Here is a 21093-nt window from a genome sequence, read left to right on the forward strand (position 1 = left end):
CAAGCTATGCCCTATCGGACCTTCTCTGAACTCCCAGGCCTGCTCGCTCTTTAGCTCTCTATAGACTACCGTCCATCTCAGATGCCATGCAAGTGTGGAACAGGGTTATTGGGTTACACACAGATTTTGCATTTCCATCCCGCAATCTCTCCCTTTAAACGATAACCAAACTCATTCCAGATTTAAATCTCACCACCTGGAAAGACAGGGGGATCGCCTTCCTATCAGATTTGTTTGCCCAGAGCCTCTTTCTTCCCTTCTCGCTGCTCCAAGATCATTACAGCTTACCCTCATCTGAGACATATAAGTACTTGCAAGTCAGGCACTGGGTGATGACTGTCTCTAAGACCACTCACTCTATCTCTCCTTGCCTCCAACTTCTGTTTTAGATAGATTGACAAAGGGTGCCAATTAAGGCATAATAACGTTCTGTTATCAATTCCTCCACTCCTTGATCCCCTCCACTAAAGCCCCTGCCCGGCTTCGTTGGAAAGCAGATGTGGGTCTAACCCTCACCCTGCAACAATGGGAAAAAATCTATTCAACTTCCCATCGCATGTCCATTACACCACCTTGTTACTCAGAGTGTACGTCTGTTACTGACACCTCCAAAACATACAAATCAGTGCCTGAAGATAACACTGAGGCTGAAGAATCACTTGGGCAGTCACAGAATCCTGAGGATAGTCTAAGGATATATGTGAGTCTGAGGTTTCAGATTCCAACATTGTAATTATAGAGCAGCCTTCTTCAAAAAGTCCTCAACCATTTGAATATATGAGAATGGGTAGTAATAGTATTAGTGTAGATGTTGATTTACACCTAGAAATTGAGGAGGCTACTATGAAAGTTTCAAATGTGAAAGAGGATGAGGGGGATAATTGTGGATAGGAAAATGAATGAGGACCTAGGTAGTAACCCTGATTTGCGCCGGCAGACTAAGAGGTGCGGAGTCCAGGATGGACTTTGCCACTGGGAACCCGCAGGTCGCGGTCCTCTAAGGTGCCCCAGGGAGTAGTACAGCGGAGACAACTGGTAGCAAGGAATGCAGGAGTTAATAAGGAATGAGGTCAAACAGGCAGAGGTTTGGTACACAGGAGGTTAATCAAGATTGTGGTCAGGCAAGCAGAGGTCTGGTACACAGGAGGTTAATCAGGATCGTGGTCAGGCAAGGCAGAGGTCTGGTACACAGGAGGTTAATCAGGATCATGGTCAGGCAAGGCAGTGGTCTGTTACACAGGAGGATAATCAAGATCGTGGTCAGGCAAGGCAGAGGTCTGGTACACAGGAGGATAATCAGGATCAAGAGGCTAGACACAACCCAGGAGTCAGGAGCTGGCAACAACATTGCTCTAACACTGAGCGAGTGTCAGAGCGCAGTTAAATACCAAAGGTAGATTTAAAACTCCTGCCCCAGCCCTAGTCACGTGAGCCGCCACCTAGAAGAGCCGAGCAGCAGTGCGATGAGACGTCGCTGGAACAAGGGTTGGTAAGTCCAGAGCAGGTTTGAAAAACCCACCCCAGACTGTCATCACGTGAGTCACAGAGACACAAGACCCGAGGGGGTCGCCTACAGCGCTAACAGTCAGACACACTAATCTGAAAATGATGAGGTATAAAGAGACAGACAGATTCTTCCCTGCAGCTCTGACAGTGATTACATCAAATCACGCAACAAGCACACCAATGGAAAAAGCCAGGCTTTGAGAAAGTCCCCAGCTCTATGGGACAAAATGCATCCGTTTTTACCTTGGTTCTGACACATTGGTGTCTTAGAAGTCTAAGGAGTGAGATATTTTCATCCTAACATCTATTTGACTATTGTGTGGCGGAACCGACATTCATCTTTCACTGACTTCCGGACTGGCGGGACGTGTCCACTCAGGATACTCGTGTATTGAACGGAATCAGTGGTTTACAGCACCTACGGGACGATTGGCCACACAGTCGGATAGCTAGTGATCGCGACTCCTAAGGAGAGCCCAATAAGGGTAAGAACTTTCGGATAACATCCCCCTGTCTTTACATATGCCAATAGGACCTGTTACGGAGTCAGACTAGTGCTTTCGGGTTTGTGAATCTGAAGAGGCCAATTTTGTCATTGCCCCATCTCCGTTACATATGGATCGTATTGACGTGCACTAAGAGACACATGAGTGAATACATATCTCTCCTAGAGAGTTTATGAAACATCATGGAGGACTTTTCGCATGCATGTGTTTTTTTATTTTTATTTTTATCATTATTGGCATTTTTTATTCCAATTGGAAGCCATCTGGATTTTTATATATATTTTCAGACAAATAGGCATTGTTGTTTTTCTTATTTGTTTATTGCCCGGGCATTGTTTATGTCTTTTTTATTTTCTTTACCAGTACATGTTTTTCCGTATAGTACAATGTGTTGGTGTATTATGAGGCACCTTTGATTTCTGTCATTACTTCCATTCGAATTGTAAGGAACTATTCTGTTTTTGATACGATAAATATTGCTACATTTATACATAGTTTGATAATATCCGCCTCTCCTTATTGGATGGTATGTAAATTATATGAACATCACAGAGCCTTCCCAGCGCCTGGCTTTTTCCATTGGTGCATCACGTGAGTCACCACCCAAAAGTGCTGGGCAGTGGCGCCGCAAGACGGCGTTGGAGCGAGGTCGGGTAAGTCGTGACATTGTCATCCCAGGGCATAAGACGAAAAAGAGCACCTCTTCTGTTTGGAAATATTTTTATCCAAATCCAGATAACATTTGTCAAGGCATCTGTAGCCTTTGTCAGGCTAAAATAAGTAGAGGTAGGGACATTGATCATCTAGGCACCTCCTCCCTGTTACATCTTTTGCAGCAAGTTCATTCAGGTCGTGTTTGCAAAAAAAGGCAAATTGTGTATAGTATCAAGCAGCCCAGCATCAGCTACCAGCCAAATGGATAGGCAATCCTCACCATTGTCAACACCTTCATCATCAAACATCCTCATCATTAGTATGTAATCCAGCATCCAGTTATCAAATTCCAAATGACTGCCCTAATGCAAACCATGATTCCCAAGACACTTCCTTGTACTATACAGCTGGGGCTAGGAGAAATCTATACCGAAGAGGAGCAAAACGACTAAGCATTTTACACAATTGTCTGTGAAGCAAGAGTTTGCAAGAGGAAGCAAGTATGACAGTCAGCATCCTCTTCCACAGCATATCACTAAAGCCATAAAATCTATGTTAGCATTGGATGTGTATCCAATTTCCGCCAACAAATCATCAGGTTTTATACGATTTGTTGAGGTCATCTGTCCATGCTATCAAATTTCATCTCAATTCGATTTTTCCAGAACATCAATTCCTCAGCTATACTGTGAGGTTAAGCAAAAAGTAATTCAGTCCCTAGAAAACGCCATTATACCACTTAACCACAGATATGTGGACAAGCGGTCCTGGTCAAAACAAAGACTGTGACAACCCACTGGGTAGGTGTATCGCCATCAGCAGCAACAGCACTGGTGGCTTCACCATCTTCTTCCTCATCCTTTCTGCATAGTAGACTTAGCACTCAATGACAGGTCAGTCACAGGCAAGCTACTCTGTGTATCATGGGTTTCACAAAGAAACATACGGGTGTCAATCTTTTGGAAAAACTCAGGAATATCATAGCAAATTGTCTCACCTCACTCTTCTCAGGATTCCTCATTGTCGATAATGGAGTCAACATTGTGTGTGCATTATGACTTGGTGAATTTCAACATGTGCAATGCTTTGCACACACAATCAACTTGGTGGTCAGTGTTTCTTAATAAATGAGAGGTCAGCGGAGGAGATGCTGTTAATGGCCCGTAAAATTTCTCTGCGTTTTAGGGATTCAGCGAATGCATGTAGAGTATTGCAGAGGCTGCAAAAAATATGTCATCAGGCTGTTAAGAGTGTTTTGTCGCTATCCAATAACGATTGTCGAATCTCGATTTGTGTTTCCAACGCACAAATATTTATTCTCAAAAAGTAGCAGTAGATATATTTTAGCGAAATAATAAGTACAGCCGTTACTTATCGCAGGCGCTCTGGATCCAGTGAACAGTCATTCAGTCCTGAAGTCTGTGGTCTAGGTGACTGAACTCTGGATGAGGAGCTGCTGCTTATATGCAAACAGAGATACAGTAAACAATGCAAAGGTGTGGCTTGTTTCTATTGGTCCAAGCATCAGGAGGGTCCAGGAGGTTGCAGATCATAGGCTAGTTTAAGCTCAGGAATCCAAAGGAGGGGGTCATCTCTCCAGGGGATGAGCTCTGTTCTTCCCGCCAAGATTACTCATCATAATGGTCCATAATTCCTTAACATTAATAACTTGCGTATGCACTCTGTGATTCTCTCGCAGAGTGAACCGGACAGTTGCAAATGCGAAGAGGATTAGTATGATACCACACATGACTAGATTCCTTCAATGTGTACCATATGTTTTACTGATATGCATATAACTTATAATGTTACATATAAATACTACTATATTTCAACATAAATGACTATGTGTTGCAACTACCTTTAATGTGTACTATTTTACAAGTGTGAGTGTTTGTGCGAATGTATGTAAAAGACTAAATACTGTTGTTGCCACGTGTTGCAGCTGCGTACGCCCTTCCACGCCGTAGCGTGCCCTTTCACGCCGTAGCGTACCGTATGCATCTTTTCAGACAAAGACAACCAAGTTTGCGCGATTTTAATTAAAATGACTTCATCCAAATATGCTGACTTCGACAAGGCATGCAACCAACTGAAGCAAGAGATAGTAAAAAGGTTGAATTCCACACTTTATATGCTTCAGTGACAAGAGGAACAGCAGCAAGCCATCACGACTTACACAGCAAACTATGAGATTGGGAGAGGGGGGACATGTTATCTTACGCAAACACATTGGAGAATCTTTACTGTTTTATGCAAGCTGCTGAAACCCTTACAAATTGTAACAAAAAGTGAGTTCAGACACTGCCAGTCTGAGTTAAGTCATACACCTAATCAAACTACTGGAAAAGCAGCTGAAGAAGCTGAAGAAGGAGATAAAACTTAGTCATTCAGTCTTGTGTATCAAGTTCTTTATTCCCTTCAAGGGTTTAGCATCTTGAAATTGGATCACTACATTTTGGGAGCCATGCTCCTAAGTTTAAGTCATACATAATGTCTTCCTTTCAAAATTACACAAATCTTCACCTATATAACAGTTCATTGTGAGCAAGCTGTCAGGTGAAGTTGCACATGACACGTTCCCTGCTTCAGCTTCTCCTCCAAATGCTACTGCCAGAAAAAACACTAACATAACATTACAAGGACAATTCCATCTTGCACTATCAGCTTGTGTAACAGTGGCCCCAAGTACAATGCCATCTTTCACCATTTAACATTGTGCCCTGATTGTTTCATCATCTGTTAAATAATGTCTACTGATGCTGACATCAGAGTCCATCTAATGAGCTCTGATTCTGCCACTGCTGGCATTTCTCCAATGTATTGCTGCTGACCCTCACTAATGTATTGCTGCTGACCCTATCCAATATATTTTCTGTTGATTCTCTCCAATGTGTCACACATGCTGCCTAACAGGTACCTACTTCTATTTTAAATGAAAATGTAATTTATGTAGAATATCTTTGATGAGGATGATGATTTGTCACCAATGAGGAAGATGACCACTGTTATACAATTGCCTATGATTTATTTGTTAACATCCCTATCTATTTTCCAGTTGAACAATCAACCAGCAAAATGTAGGCTTTTGTGGGGACCCAAACAAATTAAGAACTTAAGCTTGTAAAAGGGCAGTCCCTGTCACTAGAGTGCTTGGTTTGTTAACCTATGTGCATTCTATTTTCACCAAGCATCTTCTGAATCCTTCATTCTAGTATATTCTGGCACCCAAATGCTCTATTTTGGAGGTCTTTTTGCAACTCAATGCGATGCCTGTTTTCATCACGTTGCTATTGCTTCCAACTGTGAACTGACTGCAGGTTGGGTGACCAGTGTACCAAATTCTGTTTCTTATTTTCTCAGAATGTGGACTTTCAAATTCAATTGCATTGTCTTGTCAAGACAGATGTTTGGCAGTTTGGTAACCAAATCTGCATCAATGTGAATTACATACTTGTGTGGGAAGGCCAACTATTGCCCAATCTGAACTGTCTGAACATATGGAGGAGTAATCGCTTTAGGTGGTGAGTCAGTGGGAGCCAGAGGAGAGAAGCCGGTGACAGTAATCCCAGTCTCTCAGACTCAATACATATACAAAGTCTAGAGGATTCAGAACCACACCACAAGACACACTGCGCTAGCTGAGCAGAGAGGTAGTACTAACTAAAGTTGGGGATGCCCAGCCCCCCTCCCCACTAAGACTTCTGGAGAACCTCAAGATGAAACTGGGGCCATTTGCCGGACCAGATGTAGTGGGAGGTATGAAATTGAAGAAATTTGAAAACATTGGGGGGAACGCGAATGGGAAAGGTCTGGAAAATGTATAAAAGTCTGGAGAGGATATTCGTTTTGACAGCATTGATACAGCCTATCCAGAAGATATAGTGATGTGACCACTTAGTAAGATCCAATTTAATTTGGGAGAGAATGCAGGGAGAGTTAGTTTGGAAGAGCTGATGGTATGGCTTAGTGATGTAAACTCCCAGGTATTTAATTGTTTAAGGACAAAACTAAAAGGAAAAAACGATCTAAGACCAACTTGTTCGAACAAAGGACATAAATATCCAGTACCTCTGTTTCATTCAGATTAACTAAATTGCCTGAGAAACAGTCGTATATATTTTCAGCCACAAGGGGAGGGATAGAGGTAGTCAGGTTAGCGACGATCAACAGGATATCATCAGCATATAATGCTAATTTGTGCTCCATAGGGCCTCCCTGTATGCCAGATATCTTCTGCTTAACCTGTATCCTGGCGGCCAAGGGTTCTATTCTGAGAGCAAATATGAATGGTGAGAGGGGTCAAATCTGTTGCATGCCGTTAGAAATCCAGAAGGGTGCAGAGATCAGACCATTCATCGAAATAGTGGCAGACAGGGAGGGGTGCATAGCCGAAATAGCTCTCAAAAATTTACCACAGAATCCCATTAATCCGAGCATGCCATCCACAAATCACAAATGATAAATACAAGTCATATTTTATACATTACATATGTATAATTGCAAATATATATGAGTGACGCGTCCTCTTGTTTGATTCACGGCATGCACTAATTTCTATTCAGTCAGAACTACCTTATTTGTACCATGAAAAGAACTTATAGTAAAACAAGGTGTTTGAAAGCTCTACTCTTGGCTCCTTATAAATACTTTACCCAATGATAAGTGCATAGTAAATAAACAGATGAAGGTGCAGGCCACCTTTGTCTATATAGTTTTATCAATGTCTATATTAATTCTACCATAAACCATCCAATGAACACTGTCTGTTACTGTAGCATAAGTGTCTGTCATGGATGCTCTGTTGTGTTCCAAATTTATTGTATGCCTAGTCTTTGAAGTTTTTTTATGATGGATGTCATATTACAAAGTTTTTTAGTTTCAACAGCTCTGGAAGTTCTCTTGCCATTATTTGAAAAGCATATGAGTAATTAACAGAATTTGTGCTGTCACATATTATTTCCAATCTTGACTTTATTTAATATCAAGTTCTGTTCCAAAAGGGACACCAGCCTTTCTTGATTATGAAGTAGATCAGAGAATAGAGAGGTATCATAAACATAATCCCCTTGTTCTGTCTTGGCTCCTCTGTGAAGCAATTATACAATTCAGAAAATGCAGTGTATCATACATCATTACTAATTTGATGTATGCTTCCACAGCTTCAGTCTTTAAAAGTGTAGTGAGTGGATCCCGTCTTTGCGCGACTTCTAAATCATTAAATTCTCTGATTACCTTATGTAAATCACACTCCTGTAAGGTTTGGAAGCATTTTATCTGGGACTACAATTGCTGTTTGCAGTCCTGGATCTTCTGTTTCAACAATCAGATTTTGCAGACCGAGCTTGGTCTATGGTATTGTCAACAAAGAATACATCCTGTGAGAATTTAAGCTCTCATTCCACAAGTCACCTAGTTATTTGATAAATGTAGTTTCTTTACTGGGGAAGGAATACACTTCATAAAACCTTGATAAAGCAAAGCTGTTTTTTGGAGCCATGAATTCCTTTGTCAGAGTTATCGATTTTTTTTCTTCTATGTAAAGCATTATTTTAGCTGCATCGAAGAGTAAGTGCTCAATGCCACAGAGTGACAGTTGCATACTTATAGTCTCAGAGGCAGGGGCGGGATGGACCGGGGGGCAGGGGGGCAGCGGGCACCCGGGCCGCTCAGTCTAACGGCTGTTCGGGCCTGCCGCCTCCCCCTGTCCCCCGCCGTGGCTGCAATAATTTTTTTATATTACCGGCAGCCGCATCGCATGTGACGCGATGCGGCCGCGTCAGTGAACAGGCGACCGCATCGCGTGTCATGTGATGCGGCCGCCTGAGCGCCCACCGGGCTGATACCTCCCAGCCCGCGCCTGCTCAGAGGTCTTAATGAAATCCATTTTTGACTATATGATTTCTAAACAACATAATGCATGTTCCTTCTTTCCTGAATCGCACTTTGGAAGATTAATAAAGGCATTTGATCACTAAAGTGCTTTCTTGCAAGGCTGCCAGATCATCTTTTGTACCCCTAGTATAGAGATTGTATAATTTATTAAACTGCCATGTACTTGTGCGACTGCTCTGTCACTAATTTTAGCTAACCCGATCTCTGCAGACTTTGGTCAAGATTTGTGACCATTGGGACAGTTGTGAAAGGATCATTAGAAAATAGACTAGAAATTAATGTTAGTGCTATAAACAGTAATTTTGGCACAAAACCAGCTCAAAATAACATTACTTTACCTATTTTTCACAATTTTTAATTAAATCCAGATCCAAAAACAAAACCAAAATGTTTGTGATGTTTTGACAAAACCTGTCAGAAAACCAAAATGCAAACGCGTTTTAGAACCAAAACCACATCCATCAGCGCACATCTCTAGTAAAAACACCTGCTCATTTTTTTTTAACAAACAAATTGCCAATCATGCTCTTTGTTACAGATTCACCTGACAATAAACTGTATATAAAATACATAGACCCTTATCAGGAAATAAGGAAGGACAGGGTCTTAGGAGCTGATGCACAGTTGGCTGCAATTGTGTCCCTAATCTTCTAGTCCTTGTTCATTCTAAAATGGCTGGCAAGGTTGGCGAGCAGCATGGAAAGCAGAGCACCTCTCTAGTGCTTACCTCAGTCCGACAGCCATGCTCATGAGAAACATGTATTCTTTTTTCAATGGGGAAAGAGACTGCAAAGTCATATCAGAGAATGTAAGTGAAGCTCTTAGATGGAACCCTAATAAATATCTTGTATGCCGACCACCGACTTGCCTCCTAGGAGTATCCATTGACCAAATGTTGCCACGAAAGAAAGCTTCAGCTCCTGTACTTTAGTATTAGAGAATAGTTATATTACATTGTACTCTGGCCTTGATAACTGAGCTGTTCAATAAAAAAGGGTTAATATTTAAGCCAAATATTACCTGTGAGGTACCTATATTTAGTTACAAAAAGGCACCTCATTATTTCTGCATATGAACTCTGTGCATGCCCGCAAACAAACATCTTTGCTCAGCTAAACATATGCATTGCGTAAAAGAAGGTGCTATAATTCCAAAACCTGCAAAATTGGCTTTTATGCAATGACTCATAAATTTAGTCCATAGTAAATTACCAGCCTTATTTATTCTTTATAGTGTTTACTATACTAATACTAATATTTTAGTTTGTGTAAGGGATGATATCCTTTCATTTTCATTTTCCTCTAAAGCAGCAGGAAAATTGAGTCTATGCCTATTTGAGAAGGTTTTACTTGTTTGCTAATAATTTCAAAACATTTTAATATCACCACTTACAGCGTGTTTTTTGTTTCCTAGATATTGATGAATGTAAGAGTGATCCATGCGGTCACGGAAAGGGATCATGTCTTAACACTGTTGGCTCATTTAACTGTAATTGTTATCATGGGTACAGACTAAATGTATCATATGGACAGAGAGCTTGTGTGGGTAAGAGAATTGTTTATTTTTCCTCTCCATTTCTTCTCTTTTGTAGTCGCTTTCTGTCTGACCTCTTGATGGTAAGTAACACTATAAGATAATACATGTTATCATATTGCACATTTAATAGAACCTCTCATATATGCAGTGGCATATATATGTCAATGAAAAACTAGCATTTGTGAAAAAAATATAAGCAATATTACATGCGGGCAGGCCCATGCTCCCTTTGGATTTCCATTTGTACATGCTATGCAAATTACATAAAATTCCTTACTGTGCATGACCTAAGTTGTAACACCCCTTCCTTCCACCATTCCACCTCTGTTAGCATAGACAGTATTGTAAGATGCATCTGAGTCTACATAGGGACTTGCACACAATCTTTCATTTTGTTATTATGTTCAGTGATTTGTCAGCTTTTTCCCTAATCTAACAAATTATTCCCTCCCAGATGTTGATGAGTGTTTGCGCATTGGAATGTGTGGAGATGCTCGCAGTTGTGTCAATTTTCCGGGCTACTATAAATGTGAATGTCAGACCGGATACAAACTAAAGAATAGAAGACCACTATTATGTGAAGGTAAGAGGGGGTTGGGTACAAAATGTTGACTGACCAAATATCGACACTTATCCTGACAACATGAAAATTCCAACAGGGTAAATGCTGACATTTCAATTTGCCCGGCACTGAGAAAATTACAACAGTGACAATGCCGATAATTACAATGTCAACATCAAATTAGCAATGTCTGCTATACAACCACCGGACCCACTGGCAAAACACTCTGTAAACAAAAATTAAAACATTCATAAACGTTAACACCTCCCCCCACACCTCCCAAACTACCTAAAAGCTTGTGCTGGCAGCCGGCGGAAAAAAAACTGTGCCCCCCCCCCCCCCCCAGCTTCCTGATCAGGTTAACCTTAGTGCTGCCAGCCTAGTCCTTCAGATAGCAAAACTGGGAGGACAAAAATAGTGGGGTCCCCACGATTTTAATGGGAAAGCCATAATGTTATATATAGACTTTGTGTCTTTCCCATTTTCATTATGCGGCAGGTGTTTCTGCATACAAAAGCAAGTTTGCAACCTCTCTATGGTTTGATTTGTTGCCAAACGTGTTCTGGAGGAGTATTTTGGTGGTTTCAAGTTGCAAGATATGAAGATTTTTTTACAACATGTGTGGGATTTTGCTATGCCTTTTTTTATGGCCAGCTACAGGACCTTTGGAATTGTGTTATGGCTTTTTTATGGACAGCTACAGGATCTTTGGAACTTGTTTTGGGGTTTAAAGCTTACAAAAATTGGATCCATTAAAGATTAGAAGAATTGGATCCATTAAAGCTCACACGATTTGGATAGTTTACAGATGAAGAACACAGATGTTGGCATTATTGGTTTTTTTATTTCTAAATAAATGTTATGGTGCCTAAGAGTGTATTTTATTTAAATTTTGGGTTGGTGCACTACTGGTCACAGCAGGCCCTGGGTGCCAGGACATGTTGGCTGCCACTGGTAATGGCAGCTTGGGCCTGCTGGGACACCAAACAACCAGGAAAATGGGAAGAGCCCTTGTGCTGTGGGTTCCCTGCTAAAGTGCCACCCCATGCTTTTTGTACCCCCAGTTTTGCTAGTACCAGCACTAGGGTTAATCTGAGTGGAGGGTGGGGGGGGGGTTAACTCTTGGTGTGCTGGCGGCTGTATTGCCCCGGGTCCACAGCCTTTCAGCACAAATTTTTAGGTGTTTTGGGAGGGAGTGGGGGTAGTTTTAACCTTTTTTACTTTTTACATTTTTTCCTAAACACTGTTTGTGCCAGCGGGTCTGATTAACCCGCAGGCATTGCTTATTTAATGACAGCATTGTGATTATCGGCACTGTATTATTGGCAATCACATTGTCAGCATTTTCTCAGTGTCGGGCAAATGTAAATGTCGGCATTTACCTGTTGGCATTTTTATGCCGGTAGCATAAGTGTCTACGTTTCTTCCATCAGAAATTTGACCGTCACCTGATAAGAGGCATGGGTGAGCTTCTTGCATTAATTTTGAATAATACATTAAAGGACCACAGGACATCAATCTAAATAATTTACAGGTAGAATACATTTTATATTTTATTCACCTAAAATCTGGGTCTGGGATGTGGTGAATTGAGCGATGGAGATATGAACAGTGAGTTTGTGGGCCGCACACTAAACATGGTCTAAGAGAGTAAAATAATAAAATCCAGGCCTGACCTTATCACCATCTGTTTAAAATCTTATTGCTATAATGCTCAATTGTAGCAGCAATTAATGCAGTCAAACTTGTGATCAACACTATCAACACATTTACCTACCTTTCTGTATGAATATTTTTCTCACTATCCAATTAGATTGTAAACTCTCCAGGACAAACTCCTTTTTCCTTTCTGTTCTAATATTTGCAGAACATGTTTGCTAATATTCCAATTTTGTAATTTTGTATATATTATATTATGTAAGTTGCTCTGTACATTGATGCTATGTATAAAGGAGAAGTGGTGCTTTCATGAACAGTCCTATAGCCATATGTTAAAAAGAATCCTCTCAAGCTCTTTCAACCATTTCAATACCAATGTAGAACAATTACTAAAAAAAAAAACACTATGATAATATCTATAAATCAGTTCTAAAGATTCTGTGACTCCTTACAAAGACCCTTAGCTAGTAAAGGATCAAACTGTAGACCTGTAGAGCTGTTTGGATTCAGAGAAATCCAACAGATCCGAATTTTGGTGTACCGAGTCGAACAAGTCATGTGGCTTCTTGCACCAAATTTGAATATGAAAATGATGCAAAACGTCATATCTTTTGAGTTTTGGATCAATATTTTATATATATAGCCTTCCTCCTCTTCTCAGCTGCCAGAAGTGATAGCATGTGGGTAGGACATTAGCTGCAATTCTATGTTCATAGAGTGGCTTGTAGAGGGTTTACAGGGTGAAAGAGGCAATCTATATTAAAATAGCTGTGATTTTCTGCACAAATCTTAACAGTTTATTTATAGATAAGTCTACTGGAATTGCGTGCTAATAAATTGGGTGTGAGAGATTGAAGAGTAGACAAGCAGTGGCTACTGATTGTAATAGTACATTAGCAAGCTAACTAGGAGTTAACCATAAAATATCTTTCTTGCTTCTAAAATCAAAGTGTTTCAATTGGAAAGAAGTAGTGCAAGGGTCAGTATCATGACATCTGAACTATCTAGTGAAGAAAAAGCAGGTAGCTGTTTGACTGAGACCCCCCCCCCCCAAATGTATGTATATATATATACATACATATATATATATATATATATATATATATATATATATATATATATATATATATATATATATATATATATATATTAATACACACCATGTGGACATAAGTCTCCACTTGGAAACATTTGTGATACAAATTGGGTCGTTTTGAAGAGCTCAGTGACTTCCAGCATGATACTGTGATAGGATGCCACCTTTGCAATAAGACGGATCGTGAAATTTCATCCCTGCTGGATATTCGACGGTCAACTGTAAGTGATATTATTAGAAAGTGGAAGCATTTAGGAACAACAGCAACTCAACCACAAAGCGGAGAACCATATAAAATCAAAGAGCAGGGTCAACGACTGCTAAGACGCATGGTGTGTAAAAGTCGCCAGCACTCTGCTGATTCCATTGCTGATGAGTTCCGAACTTCCACTGGCATAAATGTAAGCACAAAAACTGTGTAGCAGGAGCTTAATGGAATGGGTTTCTATGGCCGAGCAGCTGCATGCAAGACTCACATCACCAAGATCAATGCCAAGTGTCGGATGGAGTGGTGTAAAGCACACTGACACTGGACTGTGGAGCAGTGGAAACGTGTTCTGTGGAGTGATGAATCACACTTCTCTGTTAGATGGGCGAGTCTGGGTTTGGGAGATGCCGGGAAAACGTTACCTGCCTGACTGCATTTTGCCAACTGTGAAGTTTGGTGGAGGAGGCATACTGGTATGGGGCTGTTTTTCAGGGTTTGGGCTAGGCCCCTTATCTCCAGTGAAGGGCAATCTTACTGCTTCAGAATACCAAGTCATTTTGGACAATGTTATGCTTTCAACTTTGTGGCAACAGTTTGGGGGAGGCTCATTTCTATTCCAACATGACTGTGTCCAGTGCACAAAGCAAGGACTACATGGTTTGAGTTGGGTGTGGAAGAACTTGACTGGCCCGCACAGAGCTCTGACATCAACCCCATCAAACACTTTGGGATGAATTGGAACGGAGATTGAAATCCAGGCCTTCTCATCCAACATCAGTGCCTGACCTCGTAAATGCTCTACAGAATGAATGGACACAACTTCCCACAGAAACACTCCACCATCTTGTGGAAAGCCTTCCAAGAAGAGTGGAAGTTGTTATCGCTGCAAAAGGGGGACCAACTCCATATTAAAGTATATGTATTTGAATACAATGTCATTACAGCATCTGAATACTTTTGTCCATATAGTGTATAAGTCTGTTTATAAGCCATAAATCAAAGTAATAAGAAAATATTAAGTTGTGTTACACTTTTTTTTATATTGCAGACATCAATGAGTGTACAACACTACAGGCGTGTATTGGAGGGCAGTGCATAAACACTCCTGGCTCTTTTCGATGTGTGTGTCCTCAAGGCTACAAACTACATAACCAACACATATGTGAAGGTGATAGATCATGCTACCTTTCAATCATTTTGTGTATTTGACTGTTGAGTGTGACTATTGATAAATTTATATATGTATTCCAGATATAGATGAATGTTCTCTCTTCCCGCAAATCTGTTCCCCTCATGGCAAGTGTGAGAATCTGGATGGGTCATATATGTGCATCTGTGACAGTGGCTACACACCTAGTGAAGACCATAAGAAATGTGAGGGTGAGTAAGACAAGACATACCAGAAAGGTAATTTCGCTTTCTTTTTTTATGTTTTTATTTGTAACAGCAGAAGTATAAACATGTCACAAAACGAGGTCAAAACATACTAAAAAGGTTGTGCAAAAAACACGATAGCAAGGAATAAATAAACTATATAGTGTCATATGAATGGCCCCTATCAATGAGGCCTAAGTACAACATGCAACAACCCAATATAGCCTTACAAAGGAAAATAAAACAGTCAAGCGCTAGTTAAACAAATGAGAGTTGTTCAGTAATAGTAATAAAATAAATCTTAATAGAACTGGATATATACGATGCCCAAAGAATACCTGCAGCTATCCACATTAATATACAAACAAAGAGAAAAACATGTGAAAGCGCTGGTAATCTTATATCAACATACTTAAATTTACTACTTAAAGTTACTAAATAAACACAAGCGCTTAGCGTGACAAATATGCACCTAAGTATAAAATAGGTATTTTCAATAAAAAACACACTTGTAAACAGCCAATGGTACACAATGTCCACAGATATCTGATAAAGGAGGGTTGTATCCAGTAAAAAGTCCTAAGGCAAAAAGTCAATATGAGCCAACACACAATATTAAGTCCTCTAACCGAGATGGTTCCAGAGATCATTAGCTGTAAGTACAGAGCTAAGCACAAATATCTGCTGTACTTTGCAAAGAGTAGATGTTGCTCCTTTATCTATTTTTAACTTAATAAATATATTGATATAAGATTACTAGCACTTCCACATATTTTTCTTTTTGTCAATATAGCTTTAAATAAGATAACCAAAAAAATGCAAGTAACACAAAAGCAGAAGAGTGAAGCAAAGGATAAAAACTTGCTGGATTTTTTAGAGATTAGCTTAAAGCGGAGAGGGATGGGGACAGGAAGTGGGTGTTATAGGGGGATGGTGTGAAGGAAAGGGGGAGAAAGTCAACAGAATTAACAACTCTGTGACAGCGAGTGGGACAAGTCTACAGGACTACAGATATGATCATACATGTAAATAGAATTGAACCCTTTTACATCTTGGGATAACAAGGAGGAGCTACAAAGTATCTGGGGGGTTGTCATTGTTAAACTTATACCAGGAGTTCCAGACTCTGTGAAATGTAGTAACTGTATCATGAAGAATGCTATTTATGTATTCAATTGATGTTGTGTGCTACATTCTGGGAAGGAGTATGTTTCAAATGTGGTGTACCAGTTTGTCAGATAATTTATTAACGGATCAGACAGGTTTGCAGAGTAAAATAGTCAATATGTCCTGCTGCCAAAGCCTGTTCAAATTGCTCAACAGTTTGGGGGGAAGGTGACAAAATAGAGTAATACAGTATGCAGATACAACCCTTGCGTCCAGGGATATAAATGCAGCGCGCTCAAATGGAGTTGGAGGTTGGGATTTAGAGGATCTTATCTGGGTCTGTATAAAACCTTTCATTTGGATGTAATAAAATTGAAGTGTTTGAGGGAGATTATGCTTTTTGCAGACACTTGCAAAAGAGTGTGGTGCCTACTCCCCATTTAATGGATGTGGATAGATTCCATTATATGAAGAAATCTATCCACATCCACAGATAGCGAAGGGTGGTCGAAAGTTGCACAACATCCTAAAGAGAAAAAAGTGGGTGTTTCCAAAGTGGTATAAGCGGTGATGGGTACGGGGTGAGCAATGTAATGCATTAACTCTCATCTAAAATACAGGAACATCTCCCTATTAGAAGTGCTACACCTTCCGTAATTGTCCTCTGCCACTTTGTCAGATCACACCTAAACGTGTAAAGATAAATATTTCTAGGATGTTAAATAAATTCAGATAAGCAGAAAATACATAATTTTACCATGGACTTTATTACTATATGCATGGCAACACATTTATCAGGCCAGTTATTATTACCTGATAGTTCTGTGATGTGAGGCTGTATGATTCCCTGCTCACACACTCTCTCCTTCTTCACTATACCAGAAGTTTCTCGTGGTTTGGATCTTAGAGATTGCTTCCTAAGTCTGGATGACACTCTGTTCTGTGACAGTGTTCTAGCTGTGAATGTAACACGAGAGCAATGCTGTTGTTCATTGGGAGCTGGATGGGGAGACCATTGTGAGATCTATCCCTGCCCTGTGCACAGCTCAGGTACATCATATTACAATTTTTTCTTAACGTCTTGATTAAACTAATTTTATAATAATCTCATTTTTTTCTATTAAGTCTCTGCATGTCTAAATAGATTATATTGACATTTTTATATAATACTGAGATTTTTTCTAAAATTTATGAAAGTGAAAAAAGTTGAACATGTTGGGCCTGATTCATTAAGGAAAGTAAGGCAAAAAAATAAGTACATTTTCTCCTGGACAAAACCATGTTACAATGCAAAGCATGCAAATTAGTTTATTATTTTGCACATAAGATAAATACTGGCTGTTTTTTTCATATAGCACACAAATACTTGATAGCTATATTTGTACACTGAAATTTAAAGTTGATCTAGAACATTCTTTACCCCAACTATAAATCTGCCATCACAGTTTAAATTTGCCACCCCCCCCCCCCCCCCTCCCTCCAATGCAACATAATTTTACAAAGGTGAAAAGTCATACTTGAATGGCGGGGGGTGGGGGTCTTAACCGCATCATTAAGCCCGGCCCCCGCTATTCAATGCCGTGAATTTCAGCATTTTATATTGGGGGCGGGGCTATGGTGACGTGATGATGCCACCATGCCACCTCCTACCCCCTGTCACATGACCTCACCCCTAGAATCTCCCGGGGAAGAAGTTGGCATGTATGTGCCAAGTTACTAATTTTTTTTTGCTTTTCTTCCCTTAATGAATCAAGTCCGTAATGTACTACTGAAAAGTATATACAGGATGACTTATTAATGTAAGTTAAAGTCAGATAATACAAGTCTGTAAAGAGGGAAGCAACTAAAAATGGTATGTGTTAGGGAAGAGATGGGTAGGGACACGATAAAGGCAAATTTTCCTACAGAAAGAAAGTTTATATTCTAACTTTGCAGACTTCAGATAACTGTCTATATAACAGCAACCATGCTCATTTCCTTAACTGTGATATGAGTGTGTGGTATAGCTTTCATAAGAGCAAAGTCAGTGTTTTACTTATTTTAATGTATTCTTTTGAAAAACATACTTTTTTATCCCTGTTGTCCTAAACCTTCTCCCTTCCCTTCCCTTCCCTCCTCATAATTGTGTACTTCTTAACTATTTTTTCAACCTGTTTTACATTTCTTCAGGGGAGTTCCTCTCGCTCTGCCCTGATGGGGTTGGATTTATCCTTGACCTTGATATTATGAGATATGGAATTCCCACATATCGAGGTAAGAAATCACATTTCAAGAAACATTTTCTTCCAGTGAAAATTGATGAACATAACAGTATCAGTTCTTTGTGGAATATACAATTTGTTCTGTTGATCCAAGACCAATATATAGTAGTTTGGGGAAATGGGATGAAGGTAAACACTGAAGAAGGCCGCAGTTGGATAGACAAGAGAAGAGGAGATTACAATAATCAAGGCAAGAGATTAAGGGAGTGTAGAAGAGTTTGGTAGCTTCCACGTTGGGAAAGGACCGTATTTTGGATATATTCATGTCATTACTAGGGCTACTAAACTTTGCTTACAGAGTGATCCCAGTGGGCAGAATTTTTTGCAGCATGTTATAAAGGGCTACAGCAGGCGCTAAGAGGCCACATTATTACGAAAGATCAGGGAAGGCGTTGAAAGAGAAGTTAAAGATGCGGAGTAGCGTTGTGCAGCTTTTTGGTGGTGTAAGGATCTGGCCAATTCCATCAGCATCTAATAGGGAAATACAGTTGTTTACAGATGCAGCAGGGTCAAAGTGTTTTGGTGCTTATTTACAAGGTGAATGGTGTGCAGCTCGATGGCCACAGGAATTGGAAGATTGTAAGCTTGCGAGCACAGCCCTCTTACCACTCTGTCTGACTGTATTACCCAGTATTTTTTTATTACTGTGTTTGCTCCTAATTGTAAAGAGCTACAGAATCTTCTGGTTAAATATAAATAAATGTTGATGATGATGATATATTCTGGAGGTGGAGCAACAGGATTTGGAGAGGGACTGAATGTGAGGTTTGAAGAAGAGGAAGGAGTCTAGAATGAGCACTAGGCAATGGACTTGAGGGACAGACAAGAGGGCAGTGTTATCAACAGAAAGAGAGAGATAGGGAGGTGAGGAAGCCCTGGCGAGGGGAAAGATAGTGATTTCAGTCCTAAAAATTATATATATATATATATATATATATATATATATATATATATTTATATATATAAATATATATGTATAAAACATTTAGTACAATAAGGTACGCACACACCTGTTAAAACTTAATAGGGACTGTGATGCATTGTACAAGTTATGGTAAAGCCTGTCCTTATATATGGATGTATGTAAAACGAAATATATAAATGCAACGGACACAGTGAATTGAAACAACTTCTGTCACAGTATTCAAATCCTTCTATATACTGTACAGCTAAGCCAAATTTCCAGAAAATGTAAAACTTCAATTTCTGCACTCATAAGCTCCCACATTGACTAATTGCCTCTTAACTGGTCTTCCCCTAACCAAACTTTAACACTCCATTTGTATGCAGCTTAAAAATATACTCACTGTGCTGCACTGCTGTATTTCTATATTGTGTTTGGAGTGGTGCTGCTGAAGGATAGAGAAGTAGACCCTCCCTCTAATAGATATATATAATAAGACAAAATTCCTAGCGCACCTTGCGTAAAAACTGAATATGTAGGCCGAGTGAGGGAGAGAAGCAGTCTGTCTAATGTTAAAGGAATTTATATCACAATAGGTGCAAGCATATAATACATAAGTGCTATAGCACCTTAATATACACAGTGTTGCAATTTAATACACATAAAAGTATCCAGCCTATATGCCAACACAGGCGGAGTTCAAATAATACACAGTTTGTGAACTTAAATGCAGATAAACTATATATCAAAAGAATATGGATAGCAAAAATGAACCAGCTGACTGTACAATATCTACTTAGATTGTCAGCGCTGCAGAATCTGTGGCGCTATATAAATAAATGGTGATGATGATGATGATGAGCCTGTAGCTCTGATTGTCTTCGTTTTTTGAGAGGTTACTTCAGATGAAGTGAACAAGTTATAAAGCTAAATCCAGTTTATCCCGTCTGTATTTTCAGATTTTGCCCGCTGGTCTTATGACCACATCTTTCATTTTTCTCAATTGTTTCACGATGGTGTGAAATTGTTCAGAGATATTTTAGTATCAATTCTTTCAATGTCAGATTCTACCATCTTTTAAAAGGTTTCCACATAGGGTCCTTTCAGTTAGTGTAGAAAAATGGGGATTTTGTTCTCAAAATAGTATGCTCTTAAATGGATGGTCTGGATGGGCTCTGAAAATTTTGGATTTTACGTTATAACTTTTTTACTTGATATGAACTAACCTCTAGCTAAATAAAGACTATCAGAGTTACAGGCTGTTTGTGTTAAGGTGTTATATGCATTTGTGTACTATATGCATCCACATATTGTAATATACATTCCTTTAACATTAGACAGATGGCTTCTGTCCCTCACTTGCCCTTCATATTCAGTATTTACAGATGGTGGGCTAGGAATTGTCTTACCACAAATGTATGCATCGCCTACAGTAATTTTTTTTTGCAAAATGCTCTTCTACTCCTGTTCTGCTCTGTCAGTCCCTACATTCGTTGTCTTTATTTTACTATATACAATAATAAATACTTCTACTAACATACAAAGCCATTACCAATACTGCACCATTATACAATAATGGCCAAAAGTTTGGAGAATTACACAAGTATTGGTCATACTTGCCAACTTGCTGAAGTTGGCTTCTGGGAGCCTGCCGGGAGAGGTAGGCGTGATGGGGGACGGGGCTCCAAAATTTGCGTCATTTTGGCCCCGCCCCCGTGACATAATGACGCTAACGCGTAATTTTACAACACTATGAAGTGGGCAGAATTCTGCCAGATGCGGGAGATTGCCACACTCTCCCGGGAGTCCATGAGACTCCCGGACA

At 39.8% G+C, this 21093-nt stretch overlaps 1 protein-coding gene across 1 annotated transcript in view; it reads left to right on the forward strand.

Moving 5' to 3' along the window:
• Positions 1–21093, forward strand: part of LTBP3 (latent transforming growth factor beta binding protein 3) — a 211923-nt gene that overhangs the window by 98866 nt on the left and 91964 nt on the right. Inside the window, exons 13-18 of the mRNA XM_075188765.1 lie at positions 9975–10106; positions 10552–10680; positions 14671–14790; positions 14874–15002; positions 16986–17153; positions 18273–18356. Of these exons, the coding sequence (XP_075044866.1) occupies positions 9975–10106; positions 10552–10680; positions 14671–14790; positions 14874–15002; positions 16986–17153; positions 18273–18356 (762 nt within the window). The remainder of the gene's footprint in view (positions 1–9974; positions 10107–10551; positions 10681–14670; positions 14791–14873; positions 15003–16985; positions 17154–18272; positions 18357–21093) is intronic.

This window comes from Mixophyes fleayi, chromosome 10 (genome assembly GCF_038048845.1).
Source record: "Mixophyes fleayi isolate aMixFle1 chromosome 10, aMixFle1.hap1, whole genome shotgun sequence".
NCBI classification, from domain to species: domain Eukaryota; kingdom Metazoa; phylum Chordata; class Amphibia; order Anura; family Limnodynastidae; genus Mixophyes; species Mixophyes fleayi.